Source organism: Tasmannia lanceolata, unplaced genomic scaffold, assembly GCF_043159265.1.
Source record: "Tasmannia lanceolata isolate RefF3 unplaced genomic scaffold, GAP_Taslan_0.1 ptg000007l, whole genome shotgun sequence".
Lineage (NCBI taxonomy): Eukaryota > Viridiplantae > Streptophyta > Magnoliopsida > Canellales > Winteraceae > Tasmannia > Tasmannia lanceolata.
In genome coordinates, this window is record NW_027518684.1 from 5,811,871 (window position 1) to 5,828,127 (window position 16,257).

At 46.6% G+C, this 16,257-nt stretch overlaps 1 protein-coding gene across 1 annotated transcript; it reads left to right on the forward strand.

Moving 5' to 3' along the window:
- Window positions 1–12,352: 12,352 nt before the first annotated feature.
- On the forward strand, window positions 12,353–12,919 carry LOC143881276 (putative invertase inhibitor). The gene has a single exon (XM_077384262.1). The coding sequence runs from the start codon at window positions 12,362–12,364 to the stop codon at window positions 12,917–12,919; it is 558 nt and encodes a 185-aa protein (XP_077240377.1). The 5' UTR covers window positions 12,353–12,361.
- The last annotated feature ends 3,338 nt before the right edge of the window (window positions 12,920–16,257 follow it).

Below are 16,257 nucleotides of genomic sequence, written 5' to 3' on the forward strand. Positions count from 1 at the left end.
GAGTCTGCCCTCCCCTTATGATGATAGGATTTGTCCCCCTTGAGTCAAAAACACTTAAAAACAACAAAAACATCTGAAAATCCAAAAATCTCAAAAATCTTGAGTCATTTAGGAGTAGTTAGGAAAATCGTTTTCGAACTACGTTGGCTTGATCCTCTTCCATGAGGTACGTAGTGCAGCTTGAGATTCTTATCTCAGGTCCAGCCAAACCTTTATAAATAAATCATTTACCCATTTTAAGAAAAAAATACCAAAAATCTTCAAAACCTTGTTTTCAACAAGATCTTCCTCTAGAGTTAGTAGTTTGTCCTAGATAAAGAGTTTTAGAGTTTTGAGTTTGTCTTTGATGTGTTGTGTGGTTTGTTTGTGTTTGTGTTAGAGTTAGGAGTTTGTCCTAGAGTTATAGGAGCGCCTCCGTCTAGTCAGTTGGCGATTCATATCGCCGACTGATGATTAAGTCTTGGATACGCTAGTGATCCCATTGTTTCCCTTAGGGCGTACAGCTTAGCTACACTTAGATTATAGGAATCACCTGCATTAGCTTAGGACTAACCTGCATTTAGTTAGGGCATATAGGGTGTCCTAAAATCTACAATCCATTGGAATTTAAATAATCACACAAGAAGCTTTAAAAACTAGTCCGGTCTTTTAGATCGAGTCTAGGATAGAGGTCTAGATGTCTTAGGCATCATAGCTTAGAATAGGTGCGAAGAACTACGTTGCCTTGATTCTCGTGGAGGCGGGGATACGTAGGCTTCTTTGGATGAACATCAGATCATCTAAAGACTCGGGCCTAGGTATAGATTAGAGTTTTAGGGTTGTATGGTATCGAGTCATTTTCTATGTTTTGCAGTGTTTTCTTACTTTATTGCGCAGACCTTATACTTTTTTGGTGTGTCATGCATGTGTTTGTTCATCAAAACTTAGACACCCATTAGGCATGTCACTTATAACCTAGCTATGCTTAGGTGATACATGTTTCTTTTATTTTATCTTGTGTGCCTTTGATTTCATCTCCGAGACATGCATGATTAGATAGACGCCTTCTCGGAGATATTCATTCCCATTTCATATGATTTTCCCCCAAAGCTCTTCAAAATTATTAAGTAAATGGCATAAGAGACCAGGTGTTTGCACTTGGGCGGATGAGGTGCTCTTTAGACCTTCCGAATTCGTAACCAGGCACGAACCTTATTTTATATCTCTGGTTATCCGTTGCAACAGAGCATAGTATGGGATCCAAGGCCCATTTGCCTTTTTCCTTGGATGGCGACTCTGAGTTTATTTCAGGTATGTCTCGGTTTCGAACCTCGGTTCCGGATCGAGACATATCTCTTTCTTTTATATCGCCACTCGTGCTATGCTATGAGGGTGGCATCCGTTTCGAGAGTTCCTTGGTAGAGCTCTCCACACACGTGGATGATCCTGAGACTTAGTGTGGGGCCCGTTCCCCGCCTCTCTCTCGGATCGGGGTCCACAGCTAGTGAAGAGCAGAAGTGCCTCCAACCACGTCTCCGACCTCGAAGAGGCCTTCCAAGTCTTGAGGGAACACAACATGAAGCTTAATCCGACCAAATGTACGTTTGGCGTCGGAGCAGGCAAATTCCTGGGCTTCATGGTAAGCCAGAGAGGAATAGAGGCGAATCCAGAGAAGATCAAGGCTGTAATGGAGCTGACTCCTCCCGCCACTATCAGAGAAGTGCAGCGGCTGACCGGGCTGGTGGCAGCCCTGGGGCGGTTTATTTCTAAATCCGCCGAAAGATGCCTTCCGTTCTTCAATGCGGTCAAAGGTATAAAAACCGCGCCCTGGACTCCGGAATGCCAAGCAGCGTTCGAGGAGCTGAAGCGGTACTTATCCTCTCCCCCCTTGTTGTCCATGCCGGAGCCAGGAGAAGAGCTGATTCTGTATCTCTCAGCGGGACCCTTAGCGGTTGCAGCAGTACTTATCAGAGAAGAGTCTAACCAGCAAAAGCCGATCTATTATGTCAGCAAGGTCCTCCACGATGCAGAGACCAGATATCAGCGAGTAGAGAAGCTCGTGTGCGCCCTCATTATGGCGGCCAGGAAGCTAAGGCCGTACTTCCAGGCGCACACGATCAAGGTCTTGACAGGGCAGCCTCTCAGACAGATCCTCCACCGACCAGACACTTCGGGCCGACTTGTCAAGTGGGCCGTGGAACTCAGCGAGTTTGATATCAAGTATCTGCCCAGGCCGGCGATCAAAGCTCAGATTCTCGCTGACTTCATAGCTGAGTGCACAGTTCCGGACCCAGACCCCGGGCTGGTAGCAGTTCCGTCTCCAGAAGCAGAGCTGGCTGTACCGGAGCCACGAGTCGTTTCCAGAGCATCACCGCCCCTCGGGACTGAGTCCGTCACCGCGCATCCAGTTTTGGAAGAGCCGCTCTGGGAAGTTTATGTGGACGGGTCATCAAACAAGACAGGGTGTGGTGCAGGGCTAGTTCTCACTAGACCAGAGGACTTCGTCCTGAACTATGCCCTGAGGTTTGGTTTCCGTGCGTCCAACAATGAAGCAGAATATGAAGCGCTCATAGCCGGAATGAATCTCGCTGTGCAGACCCGTGCTCAGAGGTTGAGGGCGTACTGCGACTCACAGCTGGTCGTCTGTCAGATCCAGGGGGTATATGAAGCCCGTGAAGAGCGGATGATCAAGTACTTGGGAAGGGTCCGCAGTTTGGCCGATCATTTCAAGAGCTTTGAGGTCGTCAGAATCCCCCGAGCAGAGAATGTAAAGGCAGATGTGCTATCAAAGCTTGCAGCATCAGGTTACACCGCCCTCAGAGAAATTCGCATGGAGTTTCTGAAGAGGTCCAGTATCGATGCCCAGTCCGTCGTGGTGATGCAGATTGACGATGAGCCGTGCTGGATGGATGAGATAATCAGGTATCTGCTCAGCGGAGAGCTCCCGGGAGAGAGAAAGGAGGCCCGCAAGGTCACGCAGCAGGCAGCGAGGTTTTCACTGGATGGCGGGACTCTATACAAGAGGTCGTATACCCTCCCGTATCTAAAGTGTCTCTGCCCCAGTGATGCCTTGTTAGCCCTGCAGGAAACCCATGAAGGAATCTGCGGAGAGCACCTCGGGGGCAAGGCCCTCGCCATTAAAGTCCTCCTGAGAGGTCTGTACTGGCCTACATTGAGGAAGGACGCGCTGAGCCTTGTGAAAAAGTGTGAGAAGTGCCAGAAGTTCTCTCCGGCCGTCCACCAGCCACCCGTTCCAATGGCCCCGATCATCAGTCCTCTTCCTTTCGCAGTATGGGGAATGGATATTCTGGGCCCCTTTCCGCCGGCCTCGGGAGGCCGTGAGTTCGTCGTTGTCACCATCGATTATTTCACCAAATGGGTAGAAGCAGAGCCTCTGGCCAAGATCACGGAGCAGAATGTACAGAACTTCTTCTGTAAATTAGTGGTGTGCAGGTTCGGAATTCCCCGGGTCCTCATAACGGACAATGGCAAGCAGTTCGACTCGAGGAATTTCCGAAAGTTTTGTTGTGACCTGCAGATAGAGCAGAGGTTCACATCTGTGGCACATCCTCAGACGAATGGGCAAACAGAGGTGACGAACAGGACCCTCTTGCAGGGGATAAAGAAGAGACTGGATGGCAAGGCCGGGCGTTGGGCAGACGAACTGTATCATGTACTCTGGGCGTATCGGACTACTCCGCGCACGGCTACAGGCGAGTCACCCTTCAATCTCTCCTTCGGAACAGAAGCAGTGATCCCGGTTGACATCGGCGTCCCCTCCCCAAGGATCGTCCATTTCAGTGAGCAGCTCAACGGGGACGGACTCCGTGCCAACCTTGACTTGCTTGAAGAAGTCCGTGAGGAATCTCAGATCAGGGCTGCTGCCTATAAGCAGAAAGTATCCAGATATCATGACGTCAAGATCCGACCAAGAGAATTCTGTGCCGGCCACCTAGTCCTGAGGAAGGCCTCCGTTTCCCAGCCAAGAAGCGTAGGCAAGCTCTCTCCGACCTGGGAAGGGCCGTACCGAATCAAAGAAGTCATCCGCCCAGGAAGCTATCGGCTAGAGTCCCTTGACGAACAGATGCTACCACACGCCTGGAATTCTAGAAATCTTCGGATCTACTATCAGTGATTTTGTTTGCCTTCATAGGCTTGTAAAGAACTGTTGTAATCATCCAAGTTCCGGAATGAATAAAATAAGTTTCCCGAACAAGTGTTCCTCTTTGAGTCACTTATATAAACATCAACATACAGTAGTGGTGCACTCCGGCTCATCCTAGTGGCTTGGAGATCAGTTCCAGCCAGGACGCCCGCAGTGGAAACCACCTTCAAATATTTTCTAAGTGTTTGAGTACCAAGCTTCCAGCTCGGTTCTCGCAGACTTAGGACGAGCAGTAGTGGTGCACTCCGGCTCATCCTATTGGCTCGGAGATCAGTTCCAGCCAGGACGCCCGCAGTGGAAACCACCTTCAAATATTTTCTAAGTGTTTGAGCACCAAGCTTCCAGCTCGGTTCTCGCAGACTTAGGACGAGCAGTAGTGGTGCACTCCGGCTCATCCTAGTGGCTTGGAGATCAGTTCCAGCCAGGACGCCCGCAGTGGAAACCACCTTCAAATATTTTCTAAGTGTTTGAGCACCAAGCTTCCAGCTCGGTTCTCGCAGACTTAGGACGAGCAGTAGTGGTGCACTCCGGCTCATCCTAGTGGCTTGGAGATCAGTTCCAGCCGAGGACGCCCGCAGTGGAAACCACTTCCTAAGAATCTAAGTGTTTGCATACTTGGTTCCCAGCTCGGTCAACGATGCAGCACAGAAATAATGCGTACAAAAAATAAGAATGCCGTACAGACAGTTAAACAAAAGTGTATTTGTATTCAGTATTCATATCACAAAATTGCTCTTTTCGCCGACTGGCTTACAAAGAATGGGCCTTACAAACTGTGCAAAAAAAAAAAACATATCACCAAAAAGAAAGAGGGCTGCTACTCAGGCCTCCTCGTCGGCCACTACCTCGGTGACGACCTCTGTGGGAGTGAGGGTTGCAAGCTCGCCGCCCTCAGCAGAGGAGACTGCGGCCACAGTCACCTCCGCATCCACCTCAACAGGCCGGGAGGAGTCCGGTTCGTCTTCCTCCTCCTCCGGAGGTGCATACGGAACCGTCAGTCCGTCCAAGGAAACGCCGGGGTGAAGCCTCTTCACCTGCTCGGAGCAGAGAAGGAAACCCGCCCTATAGGCCTGGAGGCCCAAGTCGAAGTGCTGAGCCTCCTTCTTCTCCTCGGTTTCCTTCACGGCCTTCTCCACGGCCGCCTTCTCCTTCTTTCCGGCCCTCTCCGCCGAACTTAGGAGATCCTGCACGGCCTGGTTTTTGACCCTCTGCAGTTCGTCCTGCAAGCTGTTGAGTTCGGCTTCTTTGATCTGGACGGCTTCGGTGAGCTCGCCGTTCTCCTTCTGGAGTTGGGCCTTCTCAGACTCGATCCTTGTGATCGTCTCAGAGAAGAGATATCGCTTCTTAGCCATATCCCTCGAGTAGACCTGGAGTTGATAGAGGGCGGAGCTGATTGCCGCTTCGCAGGTCTCCGGCACCTCTTTTTCGACTTACAACCGGTCGCGTGGGAGGACGCCCTTGTACATCAACTCTGTGGCCACCCGGGTATCCCCCAGACCGGTGTCCGTTTTCTGCACGGCCCAGTTCGGGCGGAAGACGTTGTCGCTTCCAACCGATGCGGCGGCCGCAATACCCAGTACGGCCCCGCCGTGTTTTGGCCCTGTCGTCGCTCCGGGCTTGGAGCTCTGACCCGTGGTATCTGCCCGGCTCGATAGGGCAAGCTTATGCGTCGCCCGGCTGCTTTTCAGAGGCTTAGCCAGTGCGACCATTGGCGGAGTCGACTCCGGCACCTTCCTCTTCTTGCCCTTTGTTTGGGGCTGCTCCTACGCTGAGGAAGCGCCAGAGGTCTGCTTGATTCTGTCCAAAAGGGACATCTGCTTCACCATTTCTGCAAGAGAACGGAACGCAGTCAGAACTATGAAAATTGAAGAACAGTTCAGGAAAACAAAATGTTGGCCTAAAAAGTCTACATACGTGCCAGCGTCGCACGACTGACCCCGAGTGCTACCAGCTCGGCCTCCTCTTCGAACTCTGAGCAGTGTATTTGACCTCGCTTGAGCTCTTCTTTGATCAGAGCGAAGGTCATATGGTCATAGTCCTCGAGGGCTGGTTTCTTACTAAGGCGGCGAGTGTCCGGCGTTCTCCATTGTAATGAGAACGGCCAGTGCGAGCCCGGCACGGTGTCCTTCACATAGAAAAACCTGTTCTTCCATGTGTGAATGGAAGAGGTATCCCGGTGATCATTCTCATTTCAGGCCTCTGGCTAATGTAGATCCAGCCGCCGTCCTTATGCCTCTTCAGGTGCGCACACATCCTGAAGACGGGCACGGTGGGGTTCCTATGGAGCCGGACTTCCAGAAGGTACAAGAAGCCAACCAGCGTTCTCCAAGAGTTTGGGAGGACCTGTGTAACTGCCAGCTCGTAATAATTCAGTACGTCAGCAAAAAAGGGGTGGAAAGGGAGCCTAAACCCGGCCCGTAAGGCCTCTTCATATAGGCAGAGGTCTGCACTATCGTTGCTGGCCCGGTCCCCTTCAACAGCCGCCCTCAGAATGTACCGGCTAGGAATACAGTATTTGTCCCTGACGGTCTGAAGCCTGCTCGGCCACAGATGGTTCACCTCGTATAGGGCCCCGATGTTATACTGTGGGTTGGCTTCCATCTGTGCCTCCGCTATCACCTCGACTGGCATGCGCGACGATCGAGGAACTGCCGTTTCGACGTCCTCTTCATCGTCGCTGGTTTCTACCCGGTCCAGTCCGTCCCCACAGACCGGGATTGTGTCTAAGCCCGCACTCATTTCCTCACCGCTCTCCTCGTCTATTACGATTACTAGCTCTTCGCCCTCAATACCGGCCTCCACCATAGGTGAGGCCGGCACCGCCCTCTCCGACGCCCCGGACCCCGTGGTGGTACTGGTCGAACCGGACTCCTTTGAGCTGGAGTCCGTCTCCGAACTAGTGCTAGACATTAAAAAGGGAAGAAAAGAAAAGCTAAAAGAGATTACCGAACTGGAGTGTTGAACGAAGATCTCCGGGCTCACTGATCCGAAGCGGGCAGAAAACTTGAATAGCCGAACAGAAGAGGAGGAGAGTAAAAGATGAAAAGTAAAAAATGAAGAGTAAACTTCAGTATTTATAGAGAGGCTGGGAAGAGCGGGAAAAATCCCGCCCTTTTCCCGCCAGCCGGAGTGTGCCACGTCGCCTGCCGCATTAAATGCGCCGTCTGCATTAAATACAAGGCACAGGTTCCGAAGCGCTAGAAGACAAAAGACCTGTCCGGACAGGATATGGCGCATTCGCTAGACGACAAAAGCGCTAGAAGACAAAAGACCTGTCCGGCTGTCCGGACAGGATATGGCGCATTCGCTAGACGACAAAAGCGCTAGAAAACAAAAGACCTGTCCGGCTGTCCGGACAGGATATGGCGCATTCGCTAGACGACAAAAGCGCTAGAAGACAAAAGACATGTCCGGCTGTCCGGACAGGATATGGCGCATTCGTTAGACAAAAGACCTGTCCGGCTGTCCGGACAGGATATGGCGCATTCGCTAGACGACAAAAGCGCTAGAAGACAAAAGACCTGTCCGGCTGTCCGGACAGGATATGGCGCATTCGCTAGACGACAAAAGCGCTAGAAGACAAAAGACCTGTCCGGCTGTCCGGACAGGATATGGCGCATTCGCTAGACAAAAGACCTGTCCGGCTGTCCGGACAGGATATGGCGCATTCGCTAGACGACAAAAGCGCTAAAAGACAAAAGACCTGTCCGGCTGTCCGGACAGGATATGGCGCATTCGCTAGACGACAAAAGCGCAGAAGACAAAAGACCTGTCCGGCTGTCCGGACAGGATATGGCGCATTCGTTAGACAAAAGACCTGTCCAGCTGTCCGGACAGGATATGGCGCATTCGCTAGACGACAAAAGCGCTAGAAGACAAAAGACCTGTCCGGCTGTCCAGACAGGATATGGCGCATTCGCTAGACAAAAGACCTGTCAGGCTGTCCGGCTGTCCGGACAGGATATGGCGCATTCGCTAGACGACAAAAGCGCTAGAAGACAAAAGACATGTCCGGCTGTCCGGACAGGATATGGCGCATTCGCTAGACGACAAAAGCGCTAGAAGACAAAAGACCTGTCCGGCTGTCCGGACAGGATATGGCGCATTCGTTAGACAAAAGACCTGTCCGGCTGTCCGGACAGGATATGGCGCGTTCGCTAGACGACAAAAGCGCTAGCAGACAAAAGCGCTAGACGACAAAAAAGCGCTACAAGCAAAGACCTGCCCGGCTGGCCGTTCACAGCCTTAGCCAAACAGGACCGCATAAACCTCCTGAACCAGTGACGCCCAGGAAGCCCGGCCGGCCAGACTTCTGGTCAAAAATTTAGCCGTACTGGATAGCCGAAAGCCTTCTGCCCGGCCTTGTTCCTTTAGGCCAAACTTCAAGGCCAGGCCAGGGCGCCCGGAGGCTCCTGTCCGGCCACGATTTCTCCTAGCTGAGTCTGAGCCCGGCCTAAGCTGCCCAGAGGCCTTAAGGCCAGCCCGGCGCTGTCTTTTCCTTCTCTTTGCTTCTTCTAGCCACTTTCATGGCTTGAAGAACCAGGGGCAACTGATGGGGTCCGGACTCAGCACTGAGGGAATCCGGACTCAGCACTGAGGGGTCCGAACTCAGCATTCAATTGGCTGCTGACACGTGGCCCTCACAAGGACCGTTGGAAGGCCAACACCTGTCCCCACTAGGTGTGGCACCTGGACCAATCAGGGACTTCCACCTGCCCTCCTTAGGTATGAGACCTGGTCCATACAGAGCCCACCACCTGTCTTGGACAGGTGGCTCAGAATTACCACCTGTCCTAGACAGGTGGCTCAGAATCACTATAAATAGCCTTCACTTGTACTAAGGTGAGGGTCCTGAAATCTGAGAACCAAAACTCTAAGCTTTTGCTCTGACATTGCTCTGCACTCCTGCTCATACTGACTTGAGTGTCGAAGCGCCCGTCCGGAGTATCACTCCGGGTTGGTCCTCTGACCCTTTTCTTTCTTGTCTGTACCCTTGTGCAGCGCAGGACTCAACCAGCCCTTCAGTCGTGGCTTGTTAGCTCGGATCATCCAGCCCTACCATAACCTGTTACCGATTTTAGGCCTAACACTATATATGTGGGTCTCCTTGAGCTTTTGCTATTACGGAATAGTATACATGTAGTGATTCCATGAGGAATTCCATGAGGCCTTCTGTGTTCGCCTGGAGTGTTTAAGATCATAGCACCAGTGTTGTTAGATTGATTGGGTGCTATATGAGACAACTAGGCTAAATGAGGTAACCAGGCTAGATTAGGATATTTCAATCTTCATATATTCTTTTCATTACCCTTTTCTCTTTTTATCTTTACCTTTTGAGTTCTCTATACAAGCCCTCATTAGTTTCCACTTTATTAAACATCATTCATCGAGCATCATTCAATCTTTATCATATTCCTAGTTTTAGAATTTCATTGATCGTGGCCGGCGGGGTGGCCAGAGATGTATTAGGTGCCTTGACTATCACCGTTTCTTGTTACTATGAAAATACAACGCTCGGTGGGAATACAGAGTGCTTGCTTCATGTTGATCATGTGCAACGAACTTCCAATGAAAACACAAAATATTGCAATTTATTATTGACTAATGTAAGGGATAATGAAATGTAAGAAAATAGTTAAATTTCCCCAATCCTCTAGATTTTTTCTTGAATGGCTAATTGATGCAGCGCATATCTCTTGAATTCGGCAACAATATTCTGGAGAAGCAACATATCTTGCTACTTCCTTTCTTTAGTTAGAAAAAATTATCATCAATAGATTTTAGGCAATATTTTAGGAATTTTATTTTTATCATCAGTCCAAAAGTAGTAGTTTTCTATTTTCTAGGAGTAGTAGTTTTATGACTGTTATTTTGGTTATTAAAAGAACCCTATGTTACTTTGTGGGGGGACTTTTTTTATTGAATAAAAAATCACACATTTTGTGTAGAGAAGATTGAGCTTTTTCTTGGGGTTTGTTCCCTATTATGTTTGGATTATTGATTTCTTCTTTCTTCCGTTCGCACCAATTTTTGTCATTTTATTTGTGGTATTTTTTTGGGACGTCAAATCTTGTTCTTTTAACATGATTTTGGTGTTTTTAGAAAAGTTTTTCGATTACCTATCTAAAGAGCCCAAGATTACGCTATTTGTAGTTGATTTGGCTAAGTTATAGGCAGTTTATGATATGGTATAGTTATATTACGGGATTACTATTTTAGGAAAGTTTTAGTCATGTTTCTTCTTTTTATTTATCTTGCTTTAGTTAAAAGATTGAGAATAATAGTTAGGCAAGAATTTAGGGTTGTTATTCTTAGGTTTTGACTTTTTATATAATGTAATGGCATGAGGAAAGAAAGATAGATTTGAATATTTTTAGGATATCACTTGTGAAGAGAGCATTGGCTCTGTCAAGTGGGTGAAGGAGCTTTGCTCCTTTCACGTGATATTGGAGTTTTCCTCCAAACTGTAGCATGGGTTTTCATACCCCCACGAGATTATTTTAGTGCTGCTCGTGCCGATCTTTATCTTGGTGTTGCCGCTCTCACGCTCCCTGCGTCACTAATCCTTTGGATATAATATATATTATACAAGTACTCTTTTAGAGGTCAGACAAACAATTGGAGGGAATCATTCAACTGGAATATTTATCACATTTCCTATGTGCTACCAGGGTTACCACTGAAGTATTCTCTTTCTAAATGTAATACAGGCGAGAGGAAACAAGCCTCCTTTCCTTTTCTTTATTTTAAGAATCGAATGATGGTGTACGAAGCAGGGGTGGACATGGTTCGGTTCGGTTCGGTTTTGGAGTATACCCAGAACCGAACCATATATAATCGGTTCCCTAAAATTGGAACCAGAACCGAACCATATATGTTTGGAACCAAACCGAACCAGAACCATATATAATCGGTTCGGTTCTTGGTTTACCCAACCTTCACCAAGTGTAGATATTTTGTCAAATCGTGTTTATAATTGGTTCGGTTCGGTCCGGTCCTGTTTATATATGAACTACAAACACTAACAAGCACAAATATGGGCAATGCAAAAAATATATATGAACTACAAACAGACACAAATTTGAGATAATCAGGCACAAATTTGGGGGCTGAATTAAAATTTTAAAGGCAAAGCAACACGTTAAAGAGGGGTGAATTAAAATGGGTGGGGGTGATTTTATCAAATGAGGAGGCATTGGGTTTTAAGGTGATGGTCGGTTTTTTGTTTGGTTTTCGGTTCCGAGATCCCAAACCCAGAACCAAACCGAATTTCCACCGGTTCCAGGATATTAAAACCGGAACCGAACCATATAGATATGGAACCAAACCGAACCGAACCATATGTGCCGTTTCAATTCGGTTCTTCGGTTCGAACCGGAACCATGTCCACCCCTAGTACGAAGTGCTTCATGTTGATCATGTGCACAAACTTCCAATGGAAATACAAAGTACTTCAATTGATTATTGACAAATGCAAAGGACAAAGAAATGTAAGAAAATAGTTAAATTTCCCCAATACTCTGGATATATTATACAAGTAACCATATAGCTAGATGTCAGACAAACAATTGGTGGGAATCGTTCAACTGGAATAATTATCACATTAATTTTTGATGATCCAACTGGAATAATTATCACTTTTCTCGATGATCCAAGCCGTTCATCTGTTTGGGCACAACGCAAATAGGTTGTGCCCCAAAAATCATTTCCATAGGATGATGCTAACCCTCCGATCTGTAGAAGATTCCACAAATGATTTCATTTTCAGATCAGTTCAGATCGGAGGGTTAGGATCATCCTATGGAAATGATTTTTGGGACACACCATATTTACGTTGTGCCCAAACAGATGAACGGTTTGGATCATCGAGAAAAGTGGGCCGTACCTACTTTTTTCAGACTTCACGTGTTTTCACGGCCACCCATCATATAAATTCTCTGTTTTCACATGGCTCGATGCTAGCATTTGTTCTTTGCATAGGCATTAATAGAATAAAAGTAGTATAGAATGTATGAGTTTAACAAAGCATCCAGAGCTACCAACGTCTAAGACAAAACACTAAGAGGTGATAATCATAAATTAATTAAGTGAGAATTTCGTTGTTTCTCATGAAACGGATTCACTCTATTCTGCATTTCCATTATGCCAAACTGCTTTATATATTTCTCCTTTCTGCTTCAAACCACTGCAACAAACTTGTGAGAAAGAGAAATATAGATGGCTTTAACTGATGCCTATTACTTCTCAGCTTTCCTCGTGTTGATCTTCTTCTCTATCTTCCAATTAGCCCTCTCTGCACGGCCATTTGGCATAACTGAGGGTGGAGATTTGATCTCCCAAACATGCAATAAGACCTTCCACTTTGACTTATGTGTATCTTCCTTAGAATCTGATCCCAATAGTCTTAAAACGGATGTCAAAGGGCTTGCGGAGATTTCAATTAACTTAAGCATAATCCAAGCTACAGAGGCGATATCTCAATTGAGGACATTGATCATGAACAATAGCAATGACGCTTATACGGACGGGTGCTTGAAAGATTGTTTGGATGATTATATTGATGCAGTGGGGAATCTAAGGGAGTGTAACAAAGCATTTAGCGAGGGGTCTTATGGCACGGTTAATACATTGGTGACCGCGGCAATGTCGGATTCCGGCGCGTGTGAAGATGGGTTCCAAGAGAAACCAGGCTATGTGTCGCCATTGATAGGGAGGAGTGATTTTTTCAACAAGTTATGTAGCAATTCTTTGTCAATTACTAATCTTCTGTCTTGATTGTGAGGGTTTGAATTGGGATGGTGTGTTTGAAGTTTTTTTCTTGTTCTTGGACTCCTCATTATTAAAAGTAATTCTTGTATTCCTTTGGAAATGAGAAACTCTTCATAGCCTTTCTTGGCTTGAGAGACTATCTTTATAAACAACATAATTTCTTAGAGTTTAGGCAATTATACTAGTTAGAAACATACAAGAAATACAAGGAAAGAGAATTACATGGCATCAATATTGTTTTGACTTGAGTGAAATGCATGAAAGACCTGGTTAGTTGTGAGATAAATGGTGCCTATATTGTTGCACCCGAGAATAAGTACATGAAATGATGGAATCACTGGTACAGATAGAAGGGATTGAAGCCAGGCTAATTCAGCAGGGGTGTAGGCAAGACCTTTGTAAGTTGATTCATTACTAGATCATGGAACGGTCGGTTACTTCCTAGAACTCCATGAAAGTTTGTTTGGACTGAGAAATAAATATAGGAAAAATTGCCAATGTGGGACACCAAAATACAAGAATTGTCAACGGGGTTACAATTTTGAGAAATTGTTAAAGAGGGTTGATAACCCCCTTTTGAGAGTTTAATAACCTCATTTACAAGGTTGATAACCCCCTTTTAGAGACTTGTTAACTCCCATTTCATCCCTTTCTAACAATTTTTCAAAAGTGTCTCCCCGTTGGCAATTCTCATATTTTGAAGTCACCCATCGGCAATTTTTCCATAAATATATTTTTTCACTTGGTCAACCTGCCCAATCAACATCATAGAGGATGGCCACCGATGGTGAATACCATGAGTGATGGCTCTTGGAGAATGGAGATAACGTCAAATGCATTTAACTGATGTCCAATGGTCAAAGTCCAAGATAAGCCGATGTAGAAAATGACAAACTTTGTTAACTGTGAAGGAAATGTAAGGCCTGGTGAGAGATAAATATTAGAGAGTTCCAACTGTACTGCAATATTCACGAGCATCCAAGAGTGTCGTTCCAGTGTAGGGCTGGCAATTTCACCCGGAAAAGCGGGGATCCACCCCGCTCAGTTTGGGGAGGGGATTCCCCGATTTGAGTGGGGAAGGGGATTTAAAAAATTCCCCGGTGCGGGGAAGGGGAGGAGAAAGGGATGGAGTTGGCCCTGCCCAGCCCCGCTCCGCCCCGCATTAATGCCATTTTTTTTTTGTATTTTTTTAAGTTTTTTTTTTTTTTTTTTGAGAAAACTACTAAAAACCCCTTGGATCAAAACATATCTACAAGATTCTTCCAAAATTTTCATAATTTCCATTAGTACAGTTTTGTCCCCGACATAGCTTTTTATGTTTTCTTTTACCCATAATCCATTGGTCATTATCCCTCATTATATTAGAATATTACCCTTAGAAATCCCTAAAATCTCTCCCTCGAACCATCACTGTAAGGCAGCATTAAATTCTTTGAAAATCTCCCTCCCCCAAATAAAGACAACATCTCTCTGATGAGTGATGAGATTTTATATGGTGTGCGCTCATATAGTCCATTATTTTTCAAAAAATAATGTATGGGCTACGCCATAGGATGGTCCAAACCGTCCATTTGATAGGCTACAATTTAAAAGTACTTTACAGCCACACCATAGATCATCCAAACCGTCCATTTGATGGGCCACAAAGTAAATAGATTGCGGCCCAAAAATCATTTTCATAGGATGATTGCAACCTTCCGATCTATAGAAGGTACCATAATATGCAATTCCTCTATAGATCAGAGGGTTGGGATTATCCTATGGAAATGATTTTTGGGCCACAACCTATTTACGTTGTGGCCCATCAAATGGACAGTTTGAATCATCCTACAATGTGCCCATCAAGTGGAAGGTTTGGATCATCCTATGCCTATGGTAGTATGGTGTGCCCATCAAATGGACGGTTTGGATCTTCCTACGGTGTGGCACGTACAGTACTTTTTGGCAAGTGGGATTGGAAATTAGGGATCTACTAGGGACTAGTAATCAATTAAATGAATCTGAGAGCAACCACCTTTGTCCCCAGGTTATTAAAATGAATAAGATGAAATCTTAGCCTATGTGGGTTGTGTGGCTACTCTCACATGCAACAGCCAAGCTGCAACCTGAAGTGATTGTCCCTAGCAAATCTTTAGTTTTAAACCTAACATTTAACGAAGTAAAATGAGAAAGTAAAGTGATCGTCCCCGAAGGATGCGGGGCGGGGAAGGGATGAGGATTATATATTCCCCGTGGGGAGGGGAGGGGGATTCCCCACCATCCCCGCAGTGGGGAGGGGGAAAATTCCCCGCAAAGGGAAAGGAGTAGGGGACCCCAACATCCGACCCCGACCCGCCCCGTTGCCAGCCCTAATCCAGTGATGTGAGAGTAGACCCTGGCAAACGGGTGGGGGCGGGTAAAAATGACTGAAAAAATTTAAGGGTAACGAAGCTTGGACCCGCACCCGGCCCTTCCTCACATGGGGCGAACCAAAAAAGTAAGGGAAAAAAAAATAAAAAATCAAGAGTTGAAGTTTTAAAAGATGAGAAGAACATGGTAAAGAAAGACAGAAGCAAAGTAGATGGAAACGGCGAGGAAGATATAGAGATTCAATAGCAGGAAAAAAGAAGACAACCCACACGAGGCATAATGAGAGAGAGACAGAAAGGTGAAGTGTTTTCCTGATAGCTGTCCCATCCTGTACCTACTCTATGAGACTTTCCAATATTATAATCAGGAAAATCTTGTTCTTATCGTTTAAATTCCTACAAGCACACGCGGGCATATAAAATCTGATCGTTTTGGTTTTTACGGGCACCCGCGGGTCCACCCGGCTCGGCTCATTTTTTTCGTGACCCGTACGGGCCGGGTGAAATTTCTACATGTCAGTGATTTAGTGACCGGCCCCGGCCCGTACGGGCGGGCCGGTGGACTTGCGGGTCCGGCTCACTTTTGCCAGGTCTAAGTGAGAGAGACTGAAAGAGTGGGCCATAGGAGTGATTCTGGGCTTAGCCCGATCAATTTTCGTAAGAACAAGGTCAGTGAGAGTAGGGGACCACCGGCCCTGTGAGTGACCTCAATACTGACGAAACACCAAGGTTGGAGAGTTACTCAAAAATATATTTTTGTCGAAAAAAAAAATGTAGTGTGATGAATGTTAACATAAGTAGCCTCAGTTAATTATTGGTAGTAGTTGAGAAAAGTTACGGAAAGCAGGCCGGTGTTTAGTAAAAATATGGGTTGTGGGCAACTTTTTAAATAGAAACAAAAGAAGGGCTAAACTTCAAAATCAGGTGGTCAAAAGACCCTGATACCCTTCTGATATCAACAGAGTTTTCCTTTTTCATTACTGCCTCTTAAATTGG

What these genes read in the sequence shown, in the direction of transcription:
- LOC143881276 (XM_077384262.1), top strand. Translation starts at nt 12,362, where the DNA reads ATGGCTTTAACTGATGCCTATTACTTCTCAGCTTTCCTCGTGTTGATC.